Below are 15,913 nucleotides of genomic sequence, written 5' to 3' on the forward strand. Positions count from 1 at the left end.
AGGAATCTTCCTGGGTTCCTATGAGGTGTACTGTGAATTGCTTCAGTAAATTAGAACAGGCAGGGAATGTCAACACTTTTGATATGAAATTATTAAACAATGTAAAAGTAAGGCAAATGGACACAGGTTTTCTCCAATCCTTCCTCCCATTGTCATCATGCCCGTTGTTTTGCTTCGCTTTTTTCTAAGAATATCCACTTCTAATCTTCCCTATTTGGAGCACTTTCAGAAATCTCCACACATTTGACCACTCTTTTGTCAAGGCTGACTTGACTTCGAGAATGGCTATATTTCTGGCCACTGCAAAGGCCCTGGCAAGGCCACCCACTCTGCTGCTGAGCCCCCAAAGAGAAGACTGGGCCACCTGAGAGGGCCCCCGGGCTGGCCAGGATCACTCACCGTCACAAAGTTATTGTTCTCCAACTTGATGATGTCCCCAACTTGAACGTTCAGCCACCGGTCCTCCTTCAAGCTGGAAGAAAGTCACACTTGACACAGGCACAGGCAGCAGCCAGGGCTGGGGCAGGGCAGGGCTGTCAGCTTTCCAGGGGGAAGGTGCGCTTAGGTGCAGAGTGGACTGCTTTATGGCTGTCTGTCACGTCAGTTGCAAAGCCAGGCCCACCCCACAGTGTTTGCACGTGTGACGCATGTATGCACGGACTGTATGTATGCATGCACTGACCTAGCTGGCCAGGCCATCCCCTCCAGCCTGCAGGGCCTTAGGTGAGGCCCCTCCACAAAGCCCTTCCCCCTCCGAGAAGGAGAGGATACAGGAACAACGGTGCCACGGCCAAGGGGAGTGGGCTGCAAGGCTGTGGCTCAGCCCACTTGACTCCCCCTCGCCTTCCCCGACTGTGGAGAGAAGCTGGCTGCACACTCAGCCAGCACTTTGAGGAGGTTCCCCAGCCCTGATTTCAACAGCTAGCAGCCGATCACGGGGTCCCGACGGCTTTGCAACTGAGATGCTGGACAGACACTCCAGCAAGTGGAAGGCTGGCTCCACTGGCAGCCCTACTCCTCCCCCCGTGCTTCAGGTGGGCTCTGTGATCTGGACTTGCCTGCCCTGCCCTCGGAATCCTCTGGCTGGGGAAAGGGAGTGAAGCACCCCACAGCCACAGGAGCCCCCTGAACGGTCATGGAATACTCTCTAGACCTCCATCACCCAGGATGCCAGCATGGGCAGGTCCGCTGCACACCTCATGCAACTCCCATGGGGCTGCCCAAGGCAACGCCCTGCTTTGCGTCAAGGGAAGCCTGCTCCCTACAAGCAGAGGAGCTGGCAGCCTGGACCTGTGGGCGGGGGGCTCAGGCCTGCAATGTCTTAGCTGCTGTGGGCAGGCCTGCTGGAGCCGGGGCAAGGACAGGCAAGATCAGGGCCAGCCCCCAACACACTTCCAGCTGCTCATGGACACAGGCCCTGTCCCCAGTCCCTGTTTGTTATGGGCTGGGGGGGGCTCTCCAAAGGCTACTCTGCAGGAGCCAGCTGGCCTCCTTTGGCTTTAGTGCCGGACATACCATCTGGAAAGCAGACTCTGAGGAGGGAGGAGAGTCCTGCTCACCTTCCACTGACCAGCACCTTGACAGGACGGTTGTTGACTTGCTTGTCATTTGCATGTCGATTCTGGAAAACATGGAATCGACCGAGTGACACAATGGGATGGAGCCTCTTGGGACACCCCCCTCCCCCCTCCGGCGGAACGTCCTTTGCACAGAGCCCCTCAAAAAGAGTGTCCGCCTAATACTCTTTGGAAAAACCTCAGGGAGGAGAGGAAGAAGATTCCACAACCTCTCTAAGGCAGCTGGACATGAGCACTGAACTCTCACACCATAGGAAGTTCTCCCCAACACCTAACCCCAGTGTAACTCCCCATATTGGGAAACACTGCGCCGACCCTCAGGGGATGCCAGGGCGAGCAATAATTGTTGAGGACCCGAAAGCTTATGGTTGTGGGGGGACTTTAATATTCATGCCGAGGCTACTTTGTCAGGAGCGGCTCAGGATTTCATGGCCGCTGTGTCAACCATGGGCCTGTCTCAAATAATATCTTGCCCAACACATGTGGCAGGACACACTTTGGACCTGGTTTTCTGGGCTGGATTGGGAGAAAATGATCTGCAGTAGCCAGTAGCAACTCTTTGGCATGGACAGATCATCATCTGAACAGTTTTGACCTTCAGACCACCTGTAACCTCCACAGGGCTGGGGGACCAAATCTGATGGTCTGCCCCTGGAGACTGATGAATCCAGATGGATTTTTGAGGTCTCTTGGGAATTTTCCTGCAGGCTTAGCCGGCAGTCCTGCCGAGGTCCTGGTCGCCACATGGAATGAGGAGATGACCTGGGCTATTGCTATGATCGCTCCCAAACGTCCTCGACCTAGCTGTAGAACTGTGTCAGCTCCTTGGTATTCTGAGGAGCCGAGGGCAATGAAACGAAGTGCGAATGGCAGAAGACTCGGAATGAATACGATCGGACACAGGTAAGAATCCCCTTGCAATCTCATTCTGTGGCGGTGATGGCGGCAAAGCAATCCTCCTTCTCCGCCACCATTGCATCTGCTCAGTGTCGTCCAGCGGAGCTCTTTCGTGTGGTTGAAGGCCTCTTGGGCGTAGGCCTTGGAACACAAGAACTCGAACCCTCAAAGGCCCGCTGTGAACAATTTGCCAGACACTATGCAGATAAAATCGCTCGTATTCGTGCTGACTTGGATGCCATTGTTTTGACAGATATGGCTGGGGCTGGTGCACCATCTAGTCATGTTATGGATACCTTTCGGCTTGTGCAACCTGGGCAAACTGCTTGGAGGACTGGGGCCTACTACTTGCCCTTTAGATCCTTGCCCATCTTGGCTTGTGAAATCCGCCAGAGCTGGGCTGGATATCTGGACCTCTGAGGTGGTAAATGCCTCCTTGAGGGACGGCGAGGCCCCCGCAGCTTTGAAAGAAGCTGTGGTAAGGCCCTTGCCAGAGAAACCAAATTTAGATCCTATGGTTGCAGATAATTACCGCCCTGTGTCAAATTTGCCATTCTTGGGCAAGGTGCTGGAGCGTGTGGTGGCCTCACAACTCCAAGCCGTTTTGGATGAAACTGATTATTTAGATCCGTTCCAATCAGGTTTCAGGTCTGCTTATGGGATGGAAACTGCCTTGCTCACCCTGGATGATGACTTACACTGGGGAATGGATGGGGGGAGTGCAACCCTGTTGGTTCTTCTGGACCTCTCAGCAGCTTTTGATACCATCGATCATAGTACCCTTCTGGATTGTTTATCTGGATTGGGCTTGGGAGGCACAGGTTTAAAGTGGTTCCGGTCCTTTCTGGAGGAGCGGTCTCAGAAGGTGGTGCTGGGAGACTTCAGTTCCACCCCGTGGCCACAAGGTTCTATTTTGTCCCCCATGCTTTTTAACATCCACATGAAACTGCTGGGGGAAGTTATCAGGAGGTCTGGGCTGAAATGTCATCAGTATGTGGATGATACTCAGCTCTGCCTCTCGTTTCCATCTGCACATCCCAGGGAGGCTGTGGAACTCTTGAACCAGTGTCTGGAGGCTATTTTGGGATGGATGAGGGTGAACAAGCTCACACTTAATCCAGACAAGACGGCGGTACTGTGGGTTGGGAAACCAACTACTTCGGATGGAGGTTTACAACTGGTCTTAGATGGGGTTGCACTCCCCCTGAAAGGCCAAGTGCGCAGTCTGGGAGTCCTCCTGGACTCTGAGCTAACTGGGGAAGCCCAGGTGGCTGCCGTGTCCAGGAGCGCTTTTTACCAGCTTAGGCTGGTTCACCAACTGTGGCCCTATCTGCAGAGGATGGACCCTGCCTCAGTTATCCACGCACTAGTCACGTCCAGGCTGGACTACTGTAATGCGCTATATGTGGGGCTGCCTTTGAAGACGGTTCAGAAACTCCAGCTTGTGCACAGTGTGGCTGCCCAGGGATTGGTGGGGGTGAGGCGATTCAATTGCATAACACCTATGCTGCGCCAGCCGCACTGGTTACCGGTGCGTTCCTGAGCCCAATTCAAAGTGCTGGTTTTGACCTCTGAAGCCTTAAACGGTTTGGGACCAAGTTACTTGAAGGGCTGCCTTCACCCATATCAGCCTGCCTGCACTTTAAGATCAGAAAGAGAGGCCCTTCTCATTTGCCCACTCATGAGTGATCACACACGAGAGGGCCTTCTCTGCAGTGCCCCACACCTTTGGAATAAGCTGCCATTGGAGGTCTTTCATGCTCTGTCTGTCATTGCAGACCTTTAAGAAGGCCCTGAAATGTATTGTTTTACCTTGGCCTTCTCGTGATATGACTGCTATTTTTGCTGCTACTGCTGTTAACACTGGCGTTGGTTTTACTGTTGGCTTTTATTGTTTTTATGTGTTTATCACTTTTAATATTTTAACTGTTTTTATGTATTTTATTGCTGTGAGCCGCCTTGGGAGGGCTTCTGCCCTGAAAGGCAGCCAAAAAATATTATAAATAAATAAATAAATGCCCCCCCTTTAAAAAAAAATATTCAAAAGCTTCCAAAATATCTCTTCCCTGCCCCCAAACCACAGCCTGCGTTGCTTTGGGATTTAAAAAATGGGGAAGGCTGGGAACAGGTTGTCCTGGAAAGAAGGAACCATCCCTGTGTGCCCAGAGCCTGGGAAGGATGCTCTCATAACCATGGCACAAGGCAACCTCTGACAGCCAGCTGATGCACTGAGAAGCCCCTGCCTTGCCAGCAGCTGCCTGTGGAACCCTGCAGCAGCCACGGCTTCAATGACCACTCTCTGGGGGATTGAGGAAGATTGCTCCAGGGTCCACATCAGTCTGCAAGGTGGTTTGGGACTCATGCAAGCTTTGTGGTCTGCAAAACTGGCTTCCCACACACCCCTGCAGGCACGTTACAGGACACCCCCGTTGTGCTCAAGCATCCAGCCAAGAATGCATGAACCTGACCCACCCGGATTTAGCATAGCTCTCTGTGGGTACCGCCCTTGCTTCCTTTCATTTAAACTATTTATATCCTGCCTCTTGAGCATACAATTTGAAATGAGAGCAATTAAACAATTTAAACAGACAACAAATAAGAGCAAGGTAAATAATAACAAAGCACAACTAGTTAGTTGCATTCAGTATAACAGGTAGCCAGGGAGAGCCAAATAAGTTTCCTTTTTAGCCTGGGACTTTGTGTATAAAAAGACTAGCATGTTCAGTATGTTCTGCAGTAGTAATGGTTTCATTCCACTAGAAGCCTGGCCTGATTTGCTCTGCTGTTTTGCACTTCTGGCTGCTTAGCTGGGGGACTGTCTGTGTATGGCTCAGTAAAGTTTGCCAAGCCCTTCATTTTCTCTATTTAGTCTGCTTTATTCAGTATTTCGGCTAACATCTATGAGCCACAACACAGACTGGCAGGTGGATGTTTTCCTGCCAGAGATAGCTGTTAAATGGCTCCAGGTGACCATGGATCATTTTTTATCCATGATGTGGTGACCTTTGCAATCACTGTGCAGTGAGACCCACTTGGACCTCTTAGAAGATCCACAGTGAACTCTTTCCACTGCACAGGGACTATGGTTGTCAGAACAGTCCATTGTCTTTGGATCCCATTCTACCCTGACCTGACCATTTGCACAGTGGGGCAAATTGGTCATGTCACTGCCAGGCACCCTCCAACAGAGCCAATGGTCAGAGGCCCATTTTATGAAAAGGAAGCTGGCCGTTGTGTTTAAGGGGGTGCCTGGTTTTGGTCCGTGTTAATCAGTCACTGGGCAAGCTCTGACAGGGAAGCATGCACATGCATGTTGTGTATTTACATTGCATGTTGTCTTACTTACAACATCGTCAATGGCATCCTTTGCTGCAGACACCACCAGTACCAAGACCAGGGGTGCCACTGTGGTGGACAAGGATAGGGAAGAAATTGCAGGGATGAGCTGCAAGGGGGGAAAGAACAAGCATTACAGATGTCTCCCAGAAGGATCTGCAGAGTTGTGAAAAGGGTCAGCCCGCTTCCCCCCTCTCACCCCACTCCTGTCCCCCTCCCCCGGTTCAGCTGCACTGGCACAGCACAAGGGCTGCAAGCATTCAAAATGTGTCACGGTGCCTGTGACAGATATGCACCAACATATCGTATCCCTTGGGATATGGGGCACGTCTGGGCACCACTGCTTGGAGTGACTAGCTCCGCTCGCACCGCCAGCGTCTCCCGCTGCCTTTCTTTGCTCCTGCGTGCAGGTGTGTTTTTCTCACACCAAGCTTTTCTTTTTAAAGTTCTCGGGGATTGTACACCCCACGATCAATTCGTCCGGTTGCTTCATGTGGACACACCCCCAGCTAGCAAACCAACAGCAGCGAGTGATGCCCAGGGTGTCCCGCTATGTTGAAGGGGCTGCAGCGCAGCAGCAAGAACCACGCCCGAGGCCCACCACACCATCGCTGCCCATGCAAGACGTGTCTACGCCACACCAAGAGCTCTGCCACACAAGAGAGGTCCTCCTCACTCTTTTACCAGCTTCTCAAAGGTCGGGGGCTATGAGAATGGGGATGCCCCACAGGCAGGTCATGAGACTGCTGGACGATGCCCTGTGCATGACCTCCGGGGGCCTCGTGCTGCTCCTGGAACGTGGGGCCAGGCGCAGAAGGGTGGAAGTGCTGCTGCGCCACTAGCTGTCATGCGCCCACCTGCAAGATGAGCAGGAAGAGGAAGTAGGCATTGGCAAACCGCTGGAACTGCTCGAATAAGTTGAGAGGCAGGAAGGTGAAGAAGTTGTACTTGGACGTTTTAATTGAGTTTTTCTGTGGAAAGACAAAGAAAGCAGCATAGAGACAGGAAATGGAACTGCCCCGCAGCCCAGTTCCCGCCACATCCATTGTGTACCACTGGCAGCAACCCTGGCTTCCGGATGCCATTTCTTTGCTAGCCAATCTCCTGCTCCCTGCCCCAACAACAGCGCAGCCTGACCCCAGTGTGTGCATGGAAGAGAGCCTCAAGCTGGGGTGAGGGGGATGGCAGCACAAGTGGAAAAAGGGCAGCAGCGGTGCCCGGAGCTGAGCAGGGTTCTGCACCACACCAAGGAGAAGCAAGCAGGGAACCGGATTGCCTGTCGCTTCTCTCCAGTCCTGGATAAAGATTTTGAGAAGGCCCCTTTCCTGTCCTTTGGCACAATTATATTTGTTTGTTTGTTTGTTTCTAGGCTGCCTTTCAGGGCAAAAGCCCTCCCAATATGGCTTGCAACATTAAAATAATAATAAAATACTAATATAATAATAAGGCAGCAAAACAGTCATAAAATAAAAAACACCAGCAATAAATAAAACTTCAGCAAACCTACAACGTAATTGCAGCTACGGAGCAGAACTGTCCTGGAAATCAGGGCCAGGGAGGGCCAAAGCAAGCAGGCAGGTCTTCAGGGCCTTCCTAAAAGCCTGCAACCATGGGCCTGGCGATCCCCCGACAGCAGCCCATTCCAGAGGTGTGGGGCCACTTTCGTGTACTCGCCCACCTAACTGCCCTCAAAGGTGGGCAAGTGAGAAGGGCCTCTGCTGATGATCTTAAAGTGCAAGCAGGCCAAAACAACAAAGCCGCTCTTGCCTCCGGAAGACAAGCGCTTAACTGTCCTTCACAGGACGAACGAGCCCGCAAAGCTTTGTGCTGCGATACCGAACGGGGCATCACGCATGCCAGGGGACGAGGCAGGCCGGCCTTCCCATAAAGGGCCTCCAAGCACTTCTCTGCCAAGCCTTGCTCCAAGGGCCCTGCTGCGGGGGTCCACCCCTGGCACAGGCCTTGAGTGCTCCAGCTGTGGCTTGAGGACCCTGCAGCCCAGACCTGCTTTCTCCCACCAGGAGAAAGCAGGCTCATTGGCACCCCCAGGTCTCACGCCCCAGAACAATGCGCCGGCACAAAGCAGAGAGAAAGGCCTTTGGGGCTTCTGGAAATCCAGGAGGCCAGTCATAAGACTGGCTCAGCCCCACAAGCCCGAGCTGCCAGCTGCGCCCCCGGCAGTGGAGGAGGGTGTGGGGACTGGCAAGGGGAGCACACCATGCCACACCATGCCCAGCTTCCACGCACCACATTGCCCTGTCTGTCAAGGAGGCGAGTGGGAGGCCTTGGGGGCTCAAAGGGGTTGGGGACATTTAGGAGTATCTAATGTCCTGCTAATCATGGGGGAAAGAGACCTCTCCCTGCCCCAAGGTTCTTGGTACTGTGCAAGTGCAAACAGAATCTCCCCACTTGGGAGGGAACGTTTTTCCCCAGGAGCGAATCTGCATCCCCTCTCGCGGTCCTTCTGGCATCAGCTTTTCCAGTGGTGGCCTCCGGGAAAGCAGTTCAGTGTGATGCCTCTGCTTTCCACACAGGTGTGTACCCAAAGCTCCTGATCCAGAAGTTGCATTCAACCTCTTACCCATCCATACTACCAGCATCAGGTGAGCGAGATTCCTCACAAACCTCAGGGACAGCCCAGGATGCCCTGGGCTAGAAAACATGTCTCTGGGAGGACCTGGTGAGTCAAGGCGAGGTGCTCTGCTCCCACAAGAAGCCGTACTCAGAAGAACTGAGCACCACTGGAAGGATAAGCTCATGTGCTTGTTCTACAAAGCGTCTGGATGAGTTCCCAGATAAGCAGTCAGGAGCAAGGATGCCCAATTTGTGCTCGCCACAATTCATGGGTGTGCAACTGAACAGAGAGGTCACACTGCAAGTGCTTCCAAATGCGTGGTGAGCGCCACTGAAATGGGGCCTCCGTCGCAGTCACATTCTTGCCTTCTCCCTTGGCTGCTCGGGTTGCAAGCAGGCTTTCCAGGTTTCTGGGGCTGCCTCCAGAGACCCGCTTGCGCCTGCTGCAGCCGCCACCGCCAGGAGTCGGTCATGACTAGATCAATCAACGGAGCGGACATGCTGCAAACACAGCACTGCAGTGCGCCCAGGCCTTGTTTCTGAAGTGTTCAGGAGGCTGACCGGCCTCCCTGTGGCACAGAGAAGAGGAGGAGGTTCTCGGGGTGCCGATGAACGTTCGGTCAAAGTTGCTCAGGAAGCACCATGGAACACCCTCCGTGTTGCACCGAGCATGATGCTCTCAGGGGGACTGCTGCCTCTTTGTGAAGCTGCAACAGACACATCCCCCGGCAGAGAGCACCCCCCTGCCAGAAGACTGCCTGCCCAGCTGTTGCTGAGCTGCATGGGTGAACCACAAGGGAAGGCACCCCATCACCTCCAGCATAAACAGCAGGGAGGGGGCCATGTCAGCGGTGCCTGCGAGCCAGCTGCTGGCCTCCCTGCTAGGGCTCAGGAGGGAGGGCCAGGCAGTGGCCAGGGCGGGCATGGACTTGCCCTCCTGGGGACAGCACCTGACTTCTTCCGCTGGGAAGCGGCCGGCCGGGTGCTGGCTCCAGGAAGACAGCGAGCAACGTGGGTGTGAGGGACTGTGTCCAGGCGACAGGCTGCTGTGCGCTGGCGTGAGCCGAGAGGACCAGCTCATCGTGCTGAGAAGCACGGCGGGGCCTGTTGCCCGGGTGTATTCCGCAAGCAGAGCTGACCCCGGGCCAGACACATCAGGAGCCGGCTTCACGACCAGATTGTCCCATGTGAAGAGCCTGGAAACGAGAGCGCGGGGGGGGGGGGGGCGCTGCTGCTTTGGGGAGAGCAGGGGACAAGCTCGAGGCAAGGCCAGCAGGCCAGCAGGCACGCTCTTGGGACTTGCCACGTGAAAAGCAGCCCATCCCCGAAACCCCACCATGGCCTCACCCTCTGCGTGGGCTCTGGCCCTTCCAGCATGGTTCCCTGCCTGGCGCAAAAGCGGGCTGCAGGCGGGAGACTCTCTGCCAGGCAACCAGCTCGCTTCCGGGGTTCATTGCGTTGAGCGTGAAACCCCTGGCAGCTGCCTCAAAGGGGGCAGGCGGGGAGGCCTCGCTCCAGAGGCGCACGTTGCAGGACCGTCAGCCTGATCTCCGACTCTCTCGCTCCAGGTAATCAACGCAAACGGCTCACGTGGCCGGGCTTGGTTCACGATTCCGGGGCACAACTGTGGGAAGCGGCATCCAGGTCTTTAGGAACAGACACTGTGAGAGTGGACAGGGGGCGGCGGACTGGGGCGAGGCCACTTCTGAGGGTCAGGAGGGAGCTACCCCAGATGTCATGGGGCCCCAGAGCCAGAAGTACCAGTGTCCGTGGGGCAGCACAGGCACCGAGCCCCGCACCCTAGACCAGACCTCACCAGCCTGGTGCCCTCTGGATGTGTTGGACTTCCATCACTGGCCATGGTGGGTGGGGACGATGGGAGCTGTAGCCCAACGGATCTGAAGGGGAAGGCTGGCACAGCCACTGTCTGATCCCTGCCAAAAGAGAACTGTCTACATTCAGGACCAGAAGCCGGGGCTACTGGAAAGACAGCATTTTGCCATGAGCCTGCCTGGGTTTTAAGGGCTTTTGCGGGGGGCCCTCTCTCGGCCCCGCTGCGATCATGCGACCAACCCAGAGCCTTTTCAGTTGCCACTCCCAGGCTCCAGAACTCCCTGCCAAGGGAAGCCAGGTTGGCTCCATTTTGCTGTCCTACCGGCAGGCAAAAATGGTTTGATTCCAGCAGGACTTTGGCACATAAGCTGTTGCTGATGCAGGTTCTTTTGGGTCGGGTGCTGTCTTTATTCCTTTTATGGTCATGTTTCTTCCTTTATTTATGTTTTGTTATTATTTTTGAGCCCCTCTGAGGCAGGTCTACTTGGCCTTAGTAATGAGCAGGTGCTTGTTACTTACAGCGTAATCGAATTGCAAGTTGAAGCCGCGGTCGTTGGCTCGGAGGTGTCTCTCTTCCTCTACAGAGAAGAACAGAGCATGAATCAGAGATGGCCAAAGAGCCCCTGGGCTGGCAGTACCCGCTTGGCAGAGGCCGCAGGGAGATGGCAAGATGCACAGACAGGCAGATAGACACATTAAACGGACAAGGACAAGGAGGCAGGCAGGCAGGCAGGCAGGCAGGCACGGGGCACCCCCCCCCCCCAGCTAGAACATGTTTTCAAAAGGAGAAGATGCTGTGGCCAGCAGCATCAGCCCTGGAGGGCCCCAGCCTGCCCGTCAGCCCTGGTGCTGGCAGCGGCGTGTTTGCGGCAGGGTTGGTCGAGTGTCTGTGGTGCAGCCCTAGCTGCACCACCACCAGACCAAGTCACCCCAGAGCCTTTGTCTGCCTGCTTGGGCACAAGAGGTGGGTGGGTGGGTGGAGGGCAGCCATCCCATCTTCAGCCTCTCCCTCCTGCAGTGTCTCCTCGCAAGGTGCACATCTTTGGTCTTCTGGCAGGCTGGAGCCTGGGGCAAAGGGGCTCATCTCAGTAGAGGGAGAGGCCAAGGGGGCTGGGGAGAAAAAGGTGCCCCAAATGATTGGGAGGGGGATTGCTGGGTTTTACAGTTGCAAGAGAAGCACAAGCTGAAGAGGAATAGAGGACTCTCACTGTCTTCCCCCAGAAGCAGCAGATTCTGGCCTAAGTGCCAGGAATGGTAGCCCCAGCCCCAGCCCCCCACCCAAAGCGCTAGGAGAAAGGCGTCTCCTGCAAGCAGGGCCCATGCCTTTGGAGTGGGGGTGGGGAAGGGCACACTGTACCAGCAGAGCCAGCCCAACCCTCGGGCAGAGGGAGGCAGTCGCCTCCGGCAGCAGATGCTGGGAGGTGGCAGAAAGGTGTTGGTGGAGAGGGCTGTGGGCCTGGCGCCCCCAAGCTGGGCTGCTGCCTTCAGGTGCAGCGGGGGACACTGGCCCATCCACAGGGCTGCAGCAGGATTCGACCGCCAGTCCAGTCGGCAGCTGGACATGGAAGGGGGGGCGCCCTCTTGTTCTTTGCCTCAGGCAGCCACATGCCTTGGGCCAGCCCTGTTTACCAGGCCGGGAAGACCACAGCGGCCCGGCCTCGGCTGCAGCCCTATTTCAGGGAAGAGGTGGGACGGGGCGATTAAAGCTGAACTGCCGATCATGTTTGAGGGTATTACTGCTGGAGCCAAACTGAAGCAGCATCAGAGCACCGCAAGCAACAGAACAGGGGGTTGCTGCCCCCCCCAAGCCCCAGGCTCTTCTTTAGAAGAGATGTTGGTGCAGCTAAGATGGGAGTTCCAGCCCGGGAGGCAGAGGGCTCTGGGCTTCCCTCTGGGACACGCTCCCTCAAGAACGACCAGTCCCAGAGTTCCTTGTGCCCAGGCAGGAGCAGGTGGCGGGGACTGGTAGCGAGAGGGACGAGAACCATCATAACCAGGGAGATGGACCCCGGGGACAGTGGAGGCTGCTTGAAGGGTTTACAGATCCAAAATATGGGGGCAGGCTAGAAAGGCCTGCATGGGCCATGGTGTAATGTCAGAAATGCAGAAAATGTAATGTTGAAATTAAAATAGAAACTTTTCTTTCATGACTCATGAGATTGTATTTATGGGATGGGATCACGCAGTGTGTGCAGGAGGGGGGGCCCTTACAAGTTTGCCCTGGTCCCCCCGAAAGATGCTTGAGCCCCGCCTGTAACCCCTGGGTAAAATCATGACTAGAGAGATGGTTCGAATCCAGAAAGTCTGTTACTCTCCTGATTGTATGAACCATTGACCTGGTGCCATCAGCATGCAAAGTGACGGTTTGATCAAGTCCCAGCTGCTTGAGGGGCTGAGCAATTGAGGTTTGCTGGCTGGGACAAAGGTGAAGGTGGGCAGCTGATGAAGGAGCAGCAAAGGTGATAATCTGGGGCAGAAATGGCGAGGAAATCAAGGTCCTTGTGATAACCAAGACATGATGGGGCTGAAAGGTGCACTGGGTATCCCTCCCCACATCCGCACTGGCCCGAACTCTCCCAGTTTATTCCAGGCTGCATGCGTGCCCCAGGGAGGATGCAAGAGGGGATGCACCAAACACCCCTGCTGCCATCCACCTGGGATTGGCTACATGCGGAGGTCCCTGAGCTCCCCCCCCCCGCCCCTGCGGATGTAAGGAGAGAAGCCTGGAGCTGGATTCCCCAGCAGCAGTGCCCCCAGCCCCGCATGCCTGCGCACACACACACACACACACACACACACACTATATCCCACAGCATGGGTTATTCTGGCCACAGATTCAAGCCTTCCTATCAAGCTGTTGAGAAAGCCAGCATCTTATCTCCTGTCCTGGCCAAGGACAAGGATGTTCATGCTTCAAAGTGTTGCCAGCCTGCCTGCACCCCTCCCCACCCTCAACTCCAGCAGGCCACATGGGACAGACCTCCCCGCCACCCCAACACACACCCCAACATGTGAATGGTCACTATCTGACAGGCATGACAGCAGCTTTGTACATCTTCCTTGGAGAGTAGCAGAGATGGAGACAAATCACTATTTGCTCTCCTGGTGATGAATCACCCCATCATGCACTTGGTGTGGCCAGAGCTGCTGCAGCAAAAAAGCAGCTGAATGAGTCCTCCCAGCCCTTTGGGACTATGGCCAGCAGGACTGAGAGCAGGAAAGAAACCTCTCGATCCCTTCTGAGTGTGGACAAAAGGAGCATTCCATGGATCTTCACAGACTTCAACCACAACAGCCCAGATTTAAACCCGGCTGGAACTCACCGAAGCCCGCAAAGGCCGGGGGTGGGCAGGATGGGCACCACTCTCATGTCTTTGGAGGGCAAGCAGGATAAGAATGTGAAAAAGAGAAACATCTCTGTGCACTGCTGCTGCTGGAGAAGATGACTAATCAAGCCTCACATTTCATTCCATGGAAAGCACACAAGATTCCAGGCCCAGCTCCAGCCACAGAAACTAGAGCACTTTCTCTCCCCTCCCCACCCTGGGAGAGCGGCCACAGGACAACAGCCGCAGGGCTCTGCCAGAAAGCAGCCACTCCTGGAAATGGGTGGCAGCAGTGAGTGGAATGTCTCTCCATCCCAGGGGGTCACCTGGCATTTGGGGCCCTGCTCCTGCTGCTTTACAACACAGTCTTAAATATGTTTTCTCAAAAGTAAGCCCCCACTAAGTCTAGTGAGGCTTACTCACTGGTAAGTGTGTTTAGGACTGCAGCCTTAGCAAGAAAATTGCCCCCGGCTGGAGTGAGCCTGCCAAGCACAGAAGCCCCCATGCTGATCGCGTGGGGGTGGGGGTCCTTCAGCTTTGACCCCGGCTGTGGCTCCTTCTGGGCTGCTGCCTTCAGCCCAAGCACACTCCCGAGCAGGGAACACCCCTCACAGGTAAGGCAGGGGTGTGGCGCTCCTCCGCAGATGTCAGTGCCTGCTGCAGCCCTTAGAGTGCCCCCCGTCCCGCCTCTTAAGTGCCAAGGGGGCTGGGAGGCCTCTTTTCTGCTCCCAGAGCCATTGGCTGTAGTCCTCAAGGCCGAGAAGCCTCGTCCAGGCGCCTCCCTGGCAGCCCAGAGCAGTGGCGGTGGGCTGACTGACTCGACTCACTTGTCGCAAGGCTGTGCTCTTCGCAGCTACTTCGCAGACCACCTGTGCTTGGGTCAGAAACCATCGTTTTTGCTCATGTTCTACCTGGTGCCTGAAACCACCAGTGGGGGAGGGGGATCACTTGAGTGCTTTGTGGGTGTGTTGTCAGGATGCCCCCAGAAAGAATTATGAGCTCTGATACACACAATCTCGAGAGGTGTGTCCCACATGCATTTTAGCCTGCACCTGGTACTTCCACAGGTGACACTTGTGCGATCCCTCTTCTTGGTCACAAATGTTCAGATGCGACTTTAAAATTGTGTTTATAAAAGATGCTTGCTCCCGCAACAGTTAAGTAGCCTCCAAAGAAGCAAATTGTTATTTAAAAAATGATAGAGCTTCACAAAATAGCACAGACATCTGTGGGAGAATTGTGTCACTAATTAACACATCGAACAATGCATTTATTTAAGAGCCCTATCCTGTTCAGTTGTAGGAACAGTTCTCAGGCTGGCTTACAACCATGTGAAATAGCTGAAGAAATCAAGCCCCAAGACGCTCGTCGCTGTGGGCCCCTGAGTGCTCCAGCAACCTTCTACCCCTTCAGCACATGCACTGCCTCAGGGAGAGGCCTGCAGGCTGCACAGCTCAGCAGGGCCATAGCTCAGGTGCAGCCCCGAGCCCACCAGCATCTCCAGTTGAAAGGACCTCAGGTGGCTTGGCGGGCAGAGGGCGGGAGGTGCCGACAGAACTGACAGTGCTACGCGCGCTGGACCAGTGGTCTGGTTCAGCATAAAGAAGGGGTGGGAGAGAATTTCGTTCCAGTTCATCTATTTTATAAGAATTTAACAAAAACCGTATAGCTCTTCATATCTGGGAGGGAAATACCTTTGGATTTAAAAGAAAAATCCAATGTGGGAGAAAGTGCAACTGGCAGATTCATCCATCCCTTGCATTCGGTGGCTTCATATGTTCATAACAGATGGAAGTCAATTGGGCCTAGATCCAGTCCTGTGGAGAGGCCCAGGGTGGAGCTGGCAAATGGGAATGGCAGGTGGCTCCTGAACTCTACTGGAGGATCCCTTTAGCAAACACATTTGGGTACCAACAATGAGCCAACAATGTGATGTGGCTGCAAAAAAGGCCAATGCTCTTTTGGGCTGCATTCATAGAAGCATAGCTTCCAAATCCCGGGAAGTACTAGTTCCCCTCTACTCAGCACTGGTTAGGCCTCATCTGGAGTACTGTGTCCAGTTCTGGGCACCACACTTGAAGAAGGATGCAGACAAACTGGAGAGGGTTCAGAGGAGGGCAACAAAGATGATATGGGGCCTGGAAACAAAGCCCTATGAAGAGAGACTGAAAGAACTGGGCATGTTTAGCCTTGAGAAGACTGTGGGGAGATATGATAGTGCTCTTCAAGTCCTTGAAAGGTTGTCACAGAGAGGAAGGCCAGGATCTCTTCTTGATCATCCCAGAGTGCAGGACACGGAAGAATGGGCTCAAGTTCCAGGAAGCCAGATTCCAGCTGAACATCAGGAAAAGCGTCCTGACTGTTACAGCA

At 54.7% G+C, this 15,913-nt stretch overlaps 1 protein-coding gene and 1 long non-coding RNA gene across 4 annotated transcripts in view; both read right to left on the bottom strand.

Annotated features, from left to right (window-relative positions):
- Nucleotides 1-15,913, bottom strand: part of LOC146351847 (uncharacterized) — a 1,244,848-nt gene that overhangs the window by 274,395 nt on the left and 954,540 nt on the right. The window lies entirely within an intron of this gene.
- Nucleotides 1-15,913, bottom strand: part of LOC146351851 (phospholipid-transporting ATPase ID-like) — an 81,786-nt gene that overhangs the window by 47,930 nt on the left and 17,943 nt on the right. For all 3 annotated transcript variants that reach the window (XM_084832727.1, XM_084832728.1, XM_084832726.1), the window contains 5 exons: nucleotides 10,737-10,795; nucleotides 6,668-6,781; nucleotides 5,821-5,919; nucleotides 1,560-1,621; nucleotides 400-472 (listed from right to left, as the gene is read on the bottom strand). In XM_084832727.1, coding sequence (XP_084688853.1) covers nucleotides 400-472; nucleotides 1,560-1,621; nucleotides 5,821-5,919; nucleotides 6,668-6,781; nucleotides 10,737-10,795 — 407 coding nt within the window. The remainder of the gene's footprint in view (nucleotides 1-399; nucleotides 473-1,559; nucleotides 1,622-5,820; nucleotides 5,920-6,667; nucleotides 6,782-10,736; nucleotides 10,796-15,913) is intronic.

Source organism: Heloderma suspectum, chromosome 2 (genome assembly GCF_057233095.1).
Source record: "Heloderma suspectum isolate Gila_16-S chromosome 2, 16-S_ref, whole genome shotgun sequence".
Lineage (NCBI taxonomy): Eukaryota > Metazoa > Chordata > Lepidosauria > Squamata > Helodermatidae > Heloderma > Heloderma suspectum.